This window comes from Aptenodytes forsteri, unplaced genomic scaffold (genome assembly GCF_000699145.1).
Source record: "Aptenodytes forsteri isolate BGI_AS27 unplaced genomic scaffold, ASM69914v1 Scaffold172, whole genome shotgun sequence".
Lineage (NCBI taxonomy): Eukaryota > Metazoa > Chordata > Aves > Sphenisciformes > Spheniscidae > Aptenodytes > Aptenodytes forsteri.
In genome coordinates, this window is record NW_008795018.1 from 6,439,061 (window position 1) to 6,448,586 (window position 9,526).

Below are 9,526 nucleotides of genomic sequence, written 5' to 3' on the forward strand. Positions count from 1 at the left end.
GTGAGAAGCAGAAAAGGCCTTGACTCTGTGTAAGCACTGCTCAGCAATAGCTAAAACATCCCTGTGTTATCAACACTGTTTTCAACACAAATCCCAAACATAGCCCCATACTAACTACTATGAAGAAAATTAACTCTACCCCAGCCAAAACCAGCACAAAAAGACATAGAATTGTGTGTTGTATCTTCTATTGTTCCTTTATTTCTATTTCTTTATATAACTGTAATTTGCCCTTTTTTTTTTTTTTTTTGAGATTCTGGATTTCCTTTTGTAGTAGTTTATATAAAATATACTTTTCCTATATAATAATCTAACAATAGGTTATTGTATAAAGACAAATATACATTAAAATGGAAATACTAAACACTGTAAACCTAAGTAAAATTGACATATAATTAAAATCAAACACATACTTCAGTGTCTTTAAGTCTAAGTAGATGGTAATAGAATTAGGTCCAAAAGATTTAAGAAATAAGGTTTTCCGACATTATCTGGATTAAGTATACTTTATTTTCCAGGAGCAAAAAATGAATAGATGCAGTTGTCATGAACATGGATATGTATTTTTCTCTGCTGTATGATTTTATTTTCAATGGTGGGAAAAGAAAAAACGTGAGTGGAGGACTGAGACGAAGTAGGCTTCTGCAGAAAATTTGAGCCAAATGTCAGCTATCTGACATTTAAGAACAGATAGCACAGAGTAGAAAACATAATGTGTTTGTCTGGTCAAGCTGATGAAGCAGCCTTGGCGGCCGAGCAATACATATATTTACAATACTGTAGCCCCCTATGTCAGAAACAAACAGAAGGAATTGGAAGTCAGTGTGCAGTTGCAGAGCTATAACATCATTGGGATTACAGAGATGTTGGGATAGCTTGCATGGCTGGAATGCAGTGATGGATGGATAGAGGCTTTTCAGAAAAGACAAGCTAGGAAGGTAAGAAGAGGGTCAGTGTGTGATGGAAAGGGGTGGCTGGAATGCAAGGAGCTTTCCCTTGAGACAGTTCACGAGACAGCCAAGAGTTTACAGGTAAGGGTCAGAGGACAGACAAACAGAAGTGATGCCAAGATGGGTACCTGCTATGCTTAATCAAGAAGAAGAAGGAGATGAAGCCTTCTTTAGACAACAGGAAGAAACCTCACAATTGCAGCACTTGGTACTCATGAGGGACTTCAGCCACCTGGACAGCTGCAGAATGAGTGATATGACTGGGTACAAACAATCCAGGACATTTCTGGGGTGTGTTAATGACAATTTCTTGATACAGGTGCTTCATGAGCCAACCAGAGGGAGGTTTCTGCTGGACCTGTTGATGCTCAAAAAAGAAAAGAACTAGCTAAATATGTAAAGGTTTACAGAAGCCTTGGTCAACAAAAATTGTGGACAGAAGTGAGCAAGACATGTTAGAGTCACAACCATAGAATTTGGAAGAGCAGATTCCAGTTTGTTGAAGGACCTGCTTGAGAGAGTATCATGGGAGACTGCCCCGGAGGGCCAAGGGCCCAGGAGGTCTGGCTAATCTTCATGGATGACCTCCCCAGAGGACAGCAAAAATGCACAGAAAGTGAGGCAGGCCAGCTTGGATGAACAGGAAATTCTTAATTGAGCTCAAATTTTTAAAGGAATTATAAATAAGGAAGAAACAAGGATGGGCTGCTGAACAGAGTCAAGAATGCCAAAGCTCAGCTGGGTTGAGCGTTGAAAAGGATGTGAAGATCAACAGGATAGGTTTCTGTGAGTACCTCAGCTGCAAAAGGAAAGTTAAGAAAATGTGAGCTTGCTCCCCAGGAGGACTTGGGACACAGTGACAAAAGGCATGGAAAAGGCCAAGGTGGTCAAACACTGGAACAGGTTGACCAGAGAGCTTGTGGGGTTTCCACCCTTGGAGTTATTCAGAACTCAGCTAGACACAGCTCTAAGAAATCTGCTCTAAGGGGACATAGTATGAGCAAGATGTTGGACTAGATGGCCTCTACAGGTTTCTTCCAACATACATGATTCTATGAAAATATTTTTTAATATTCTAGGGATTTGATTTAAGAAGAAAATAAAATTAATTCAGTTTGGATATTTTTTTCCTAACAAAATTATCTTCTAAACAGGTATTCTCTAGTTCATAAACATATAAACCTATAACAATTAGTGGTTACTTCTATTCGTAGATATTCTGAATGAACTACATGTACCGTTACCAAAATTGCTTGAGAGTAACGAAGAGGAGGTGATAAACCCTTTAATGAAGTTACACATAAAAGAAATGGTACTTTTGTTTTCTTTTCCTTGACCAAGTGCTACTAAGAATGTATAATATTTGAGGGACATTCTAAGGGAATTTTAAGCACATCTATTTATAAACACTGGTTTGTGTTCTTAATCATCATATTTCCTTCCTTCCAAATCTTAATTACAATATTCATTTACTTTCTTATTAAGATGTTTGGAATGCTACCTTAAAGATTCTGTATTGGTATGGAAATTTGCTAATAAAATACAGACTTTCTGTTGATATATGTATGCAGAAACCTGTATATGGAATGTTAATATATCGGAAAATTAACAGTTTCTCCTTTAATAACCCAAGTTAAGCAAAACTGTTTTTAATGTAAAAAAACATGGGTGAAGTTTTGAAATATTTCCTATGGAAAAAGGACCACAACTTTCTGTAACCATGATTGTTTTTTCAGACTAGGAAATGGACAGTAGTCAAAGACATATACAGTTAAAGCAATTACCTTTTAAGTGACAGAATAATTATAGATTTCAGTTTCCTGCTTATCCTGTCACCTCTCCCTTCCACAAAGGAAAAACATGTTTCTATTTCTTTTCAATTTCTTGTGTGAAAACAAGGAAAAAGGGCAGCTGAATTTCAGTGGAAGTTATTTTCTATTTTTATTCCTTTTTAGATTACATTTCTGGTTTATGTATAGAATTACTTGAATTACATTTCTTAAATTAATAACAACATTGTACAATAAAAGAATCATATTGAACTTCCTGATACAGAAATTTCCAGGATTTTTAACTCTTTAATATTTTGTTTTAAATAATATTCATAACACTGGTTTTGGTTCTGATATTCATTTATAATAATAATAAAAAGTGTAATGATTTGGTAACATGATAATGTCATAACACTGTTGAACTACTGAAAATATTTTGAAATTATAGAGCAAATACAACAGATGGTTCAAAAGCTGATGATCATTTAGGAATTTGCCCATTGAAACCCACTTATAGGTATTGAATTATATAAAGACATTAAAGGCACTTTGCAACATTAGCACACAGAGAAAAACAAGCTCTTAACCTGAAAGAATCTGGAGCAGTGACACAATGATGAGAAAAGCAAAAATAATTATGGTCTAGTGCAAAGGACAGCAACTATATCGGTAACAGAAATGTTAGTTCATAAGAAAATGTTCAAACTGCAACACAAGCACTTAGGGAGGGTTTGACATTTTCTTTTTAAACATCACTGTAGGTATGAACTTCCTCTTTATCCTTCTCTATAAGCAAATCTATCAGGATTTGAACTTTCTTGTAAAGGTGATGAAGTCACAAGACTGTATTTAAAATTGAGCATATTCAGTTATGATCCTAATTCTCTATTTTGTGTGATACTTTTTCAAGCATATAATATGAAGAAATCCCAGACTGCATAGTTCCATCTAGCAGAGATGCTCATGGGTGCCCTTTTAGATGCTTTCCTGAGTCACAGATTTCTGCTATATATTTTCTGGAGATCAAAAGGGATTTTCGTCTGAATTCTCCCTCACATCCTCCTTCCTCTACAAATATCCCTCATATCATCCCACTAAAAAGTTAAGAAAAAAACATATTGACCTTTTGTGATAAGGAACCTAGAACTACTGTATCAGAGTTAGGACATAAGAATTCAGAAGCATAACACTTTTCTGAATTAGGGCTGCAGTGCAAAGTTGGTATGCTGGGATCTCATAAAAACTAAGATTTCCTTGAATTCCAGTAAATAAAATTGTAAAGAAAACAGCATGTATGATCATATAGTTAAAGCTCTGGTCTAACACTAAAAACATGCATTTTGATTCTTTGTCATAGATAAAACATGTCCTTGAGCAAGTCAGATTCTCAGAGTATTTAGACATAAAATTGCCAGATCCAGAGCCCGTAAAAGTGCTGAGAATCTTTTTATGTGCTTTGGATAATACTTTTAGTCATATCATGCCTTTTTCTTCTTTTATTCCATAGTTTGTCCTTGTTTTCTTTGTTCTTTTCTACTCATATATTGTGAAGGGGCTCCAATCTGAGTGACACTACAGTACAAAAATAAATCATAAGACTACTGTGAAGGTTTATGCAATGTATTCACTTACCTATTCATCCAATTTCCTATATGTGGAAAAAGAAACAGTAGGACAAAAGGCAAAAGCCTCTTAGCTGACAGTGAACATTTATATGTCTAACACATCACTTGGTCAGATTTTAGAAAACAACACGGCAGATTTGCTAGTCAGAAATCAAAATAAATCTTCCAACTGGATCTGCTTATGTTAAGCTGACTACACAGTGGTGGTAAATAGAACTTAGCAAGGAAGGCTTTACATCCATCTCATCTCACCTGCCAGGAAAATGCCTCGTATACCAGGACACTTTGTTGTAGCCACAGGAACACTCAGATGGCAGAAAGAGCTTTGGCTTGTGTCTCTCTCCTTATCCATTTGTGTAGCCTAAGAAACATAAAATCCTAGGAGAAGCTGTCTTGGAAACACGGGAAACAGTTCCAGGCTCTGAACCACTGTTCCAAAGAGATATCTTATCTTATACTAGAAACAGCAATACTATTATCTGACCCATAGGTTAACATTCTAGCTGTTGTGTATCCCAATCTGAGAATTTAACTGTCTCCAGACAACTTACATGCCTACGTTGCTTTTGGTGAATCGCATGCCTGCAGCCAGGTGCCTTTTAAGTTTTGCAAACGTGTGAGCATTGCAATGTCTAAGTATTCTTTTTGGATCTCTGCATTTGTCCTCACTTCTCTTTTTTTTTTTCCTTGTTGGAGAGAAGTAAATATTTTAGCCCATGTTCAGCTCTGAGAGCAAAAGATATCACATGGTTCCATCTTCAAATTTCACTGAAGCTGGGGGAAATGTCCTATGTAGAAATAATCTGCATTTCTAAGGGAAAAAAGATGAGGGTTTTTTACAAGAAAAGAAGGAGTAGAGGAGAAATATATTTCAAGCTTTAAAATTGCCTTATAAATAAGCACAAAAATAATACTCCAGAGAAAAATAATTCACTGTTTTTAACTTTTGCTGTCTTTGTCCATCTTCCCATTGTATTTCAAATGGTAAGTACATTTTCATGAAAGCAAAACCTTTTTTTTTCTATTTAACAGTTCTTAATGATGGTACATCAACTGAAGTAATAACTGGTGCCATGACATCAAAGCCATTTAGTCCTCAGACAGTTGTAATGTTACAAACAGATGATTATGACTAGCTGGGGACATAATAGTGCAAGTGAGAAAGCTCTTTAGAAATGAACCCTATGTTTATTCAAATATCTTTAGTACAAAAAGATGATGATGGAAAGAAATAGTCAAAACTGATTCTGAATATAATTCTTATCAAATTCTTTTGTCAAGCTGTAGCTGGTCTCTAGCAAGATTGTATACCATGCTTTCCGTATAGCCCTCCCTTTGGATCCTTTTTGAACTTACCGTTTGAAAAAAATAAACATGCTGTTTATATTGGCACTCAACAGGAAGATATTGTTTTATTTTCAAGAGGAAAAACAAACAAAAAAATTTCTCCCCTTGAAAAAAAAAGGCCAAGCAACCCCCTTCTAAAAAATATAAAATGAATCTGAACACCAGTAATTCATATATTTCAAAATTACTATATTGTGTCTAAACACATCCCAGTTTCCAGAACCATTTTATGACAATTAGAATAAAATAGTAAGCTTTATTTTTATTCAGAGTAATTTTTGACAGTGTTAGATGCAAACAAATTGCTTATTGGCATGTCTCTGTGTTTGCGGTAGTTTCCTTCATTTCCTTTTCAATCAGTTTATTTTATCTATCATGCCAAGAATTCATAACATTTAAGTGAACATGGTATTTTAGTTCCTTATAGAAATGGTATTCAGATTACAAATGGATGATGGTGATGATGATGGGTGATTTAACTGAATGGTATGCTGGAAATCCTGAATCACAGTGGTATAGAGAGGACTGTGTTATTTATCTGTATTTCCACAATGTATATCTCTGTACACAGAACCATGACAAGGAATGAAAATGGGGATATTGTTCAGGTAGGAAAATCCATCCTAAACTGTTTCCCAGAAAAGTGTGTAGGTCTTTGTGAAAAAACAAACCAAACCAAACCAAACAAAAACAAATAATACCCCCCTCCAAAAAAAACCCCCAAACCCACAACCAACAAAAATCGTTATATAACATTTGTTTCTGTATTTATTTTGAACTATGGAAAAAACTTTCAAATATACACAGAATTGTATTTTCTGTACTTTCTAGTTAGGTATTTGTACGTTTATCCTGCCAGACTGCATATAGACCACTAGCCATGGGCTAAGCAATTGCATTACACATTTAGGTAGCTATATATTCACCAATCCTATATATTGGGGGGAAAAAAACAAAAAAACCCACCCCCACCTCAATTACATGTTCATTAATTTATTTTTTCTACCTACCTTTAAAAATGTACATTTTCAAAAAAACTTTCTAGAGGTATACTATTACATGACAGTAACTATCCAGGCAACAGATAGGACAAATAATTTTTGATTGAGTACTGAATTGCTAAATTTGCAAGCAGTCAAAACCAATTTTTGTTAATTACCTTAATCATACACTTGCCTTCAGTTCTTACTTTCAGTTCTATTTTTATAATAGTGAAAATTCATAGGATTGTTACTTTTTAAATGGGAGCTGTAAGCAACAGGTTTGAGTTTTGATTTTCCTCACTATTGAAACAGATATATGAAAATGACTACTGAAAAGAAATTAATTCAAATTTTTAGTCAGAATAACTGAATTTATCAAGGCTTATACTCAATGTAAAGTTGAAGTAGTTTGGTATAAATCTGCACTTGAAAAACTAGATAATTTTGACAAACTCTAAATATTGGTTTTATAAGATTAAATTCCTCTTAATTCACAATAAAAGAACCCGTACAACTGTCAATTACATTTGTGAAATGTAGAAAAACTAATGGTTTCAAGGACACTTAAACACAAACAGTATTGTTTAAAAAGAACTGCCTCATTGCCCTATCCAAAGAGTAGGGAAAAACAACCCCACCAATTTTAAATTAAGAAGAAAGATTATAAATTTTCCCAATCCAGTTGGAAGTACTGATGTGTGTGAAGATCTTCAGTGATCACAAAGAATTACCTGCCTGACCAGCAAGGTACAGTCTTATCTCAAGACCTAATATTTTGATCTTGGTATAAAGACAGAAATATACTATATAATGTAATGTATAATAAGAAACAAACAAAACTACCTTATGCTAGGTTCAATCTTGTCATCCACAGCTGGAGAGTGACTGGGTATTTTGTGATATTTGGTTCTAAAGAGTAACTGTGCTTGGCAAGTATTTTGAGACACTTCTCATGTATGTTGTTTGGTATCTCTATTTTGGGTCTGAATCTCCTCTGTATCCCCAGTGTCACATCAGCTGTCTCATTTTAAGAAGCAGTGAAAACAAAACTCAGAAAGTAACTGGAATTTGGGTAATGCATCAAGTATTTACTGAACAAGTCTATAATTTATTGTGTTCTAATAAAAAGCATCACTATGACCATTTCATTTTTATCTGCTCTTAACAAGTAATATTCACTCAGACAATATTACAAGCAATGCATAAAGAACATTGCTATTAGCACCTGTACATGCAGTTCCTGGAAGAAACATTCTGATGTTAAGTATAAAGATTCTTGGAAAAAGACACATATAAGTCAACAGGATTTCTATATTTAAAGCAGTGAGTTTGAAAAATAGCACTTTAAAAAAAAAAATTCCTCACTTTTTTCATGGTTTTCATATTTGTTCATGTTTTATTAGATATCTGAAATGAAAATTCAGGTCTACTGTTGAATGAGAATCCAAGTTTTCCAAATTTCAGTGCTCATATAAAGACTCAAAGATACTACTGAATCATTTATTGAGACAGCAGCCAGAAGTAAAACAGCGTCTCTCTGCATTTTCATTTTCCCAAAGTCAGAAGAGAGGAATTTCCTGAAACAGTGTCTGGTTAAAAATAATTCCCTACTCTAATTAATGTGGTCATTGTTGACACTGAGTAGTGAGTTCTTAAACAAAAAAAATAGATCAGCTTCCTTCTGTGCCATTTAAACTTGCCATACACCATAATAAGATAAGAAGGAAGCTTTTTTTCTTTTTCCTTTTTTTTTTTGCTTTCTCTAAACAAACAGTGTTTTCAGGACACTGTTTGTCTTTTAGACTTTGAGAAATACAGTAACAGAGAATCCACAGAGTAACTGAGAGTCTGAAAATTAATAAATGTGCTTTATATAAGGTGAAAATTCCCTAGAAAAAGATTATGTAATATGGCCAAAAAGACAGCGCACTTCTCATGTGGTAAAATCAGAACAAATTAAACAAAAGATGGACTCTCTAATGCTGACACTGAAATTCCAGCCCTACAAATAAAAGATACTGTCCAACACTCTTCCTATTCCCATTTGCCTTAGATCAGGTTCAAATATTAGCCCAAAGAAGTCCAGGTTTTTCTTTGTAATGATTCTGATGGGAAGTCAGCACTTCGAACTGACAATATCTAACACAAGTGTTATGTTTATGTTTTATTTTTATTATTAAACAGAAATGACATCACCAAGAAAAAGATGGTGGTGAATGTGATGAATGGAGTTAAATCCAGTTGGTGGCCGGTCACGAACAGTGTTCCCCAGGGCTCAGTACTGGGGACAGTTCTGTTTAATATTTTTATCGATGTGGACGAGGGGATCGAGTGTATTCTCAGTAAGTTTGCAGATGACACCAGGTTGGGCGGGAGTGTTGATCTGCTCGAGGGTAGGAAGGCTCTGCAGAGGGACCTGGACAGGCTGGATTGATGGGCCGAGGCCAACTGGATGAGGTTCAACAAGGCCAAGTGCCGGGTCCTGCACTTGGGTGACAACAACCCCATGCAATGCTATAGGCTTGGGGAAGGGTGCTGGAAAGTTGCCTGTCGGAAAAGGACCTGGGGGTGTTGGTCGACAGCCGGCTGAACATGAGCCGGCAGTGTGCCCAGGCGGCCAAGAAGGCCAATAGCCTTCTGGCTTGTATCAGAACTAGTGTGGCCAGCAGGAGTACGGAAGTGATTGTCCGCTTGTACTCGGCACTGGTGAGGTCGCACCTCAAATACTGTGTTCAGTTTTGGGCCCCTCACTACAAGAAGGACATTGAGGTGCTGGAGCGTGTCCAGAGAAGGGCAACGAGGCTGGTGAGGGGTCTGGAGAACAAGTCTGATGAGGAGCGGCTGAGGGA

At 35.7% G+C, this 9,526-nt stretch overlaps 1 protein-coding gene across 1 annotated transcript in view; it reads left to right on the forward strand.

The window, feature by feature from the left end:
• Nucleotides 1–9,526, forward strand: part of LOC109279366 (RNA-directed DNA polymerase from mobile element jockey-like) — a 183,136-nt gene that overhangs the window by 129,312 nt on the left and 44,298 nt on the right. The window contains 2 exon segments of the mRNA XM_019471091.1: nucleotides 8,993–9,202; nucleotides 9,205–9,383. Of these exon segments, the coding sequence (XP_019326636.1) occupies nucleotides 8,993–9,202; nucleotides 9,205–9,383 (389 nt within the window).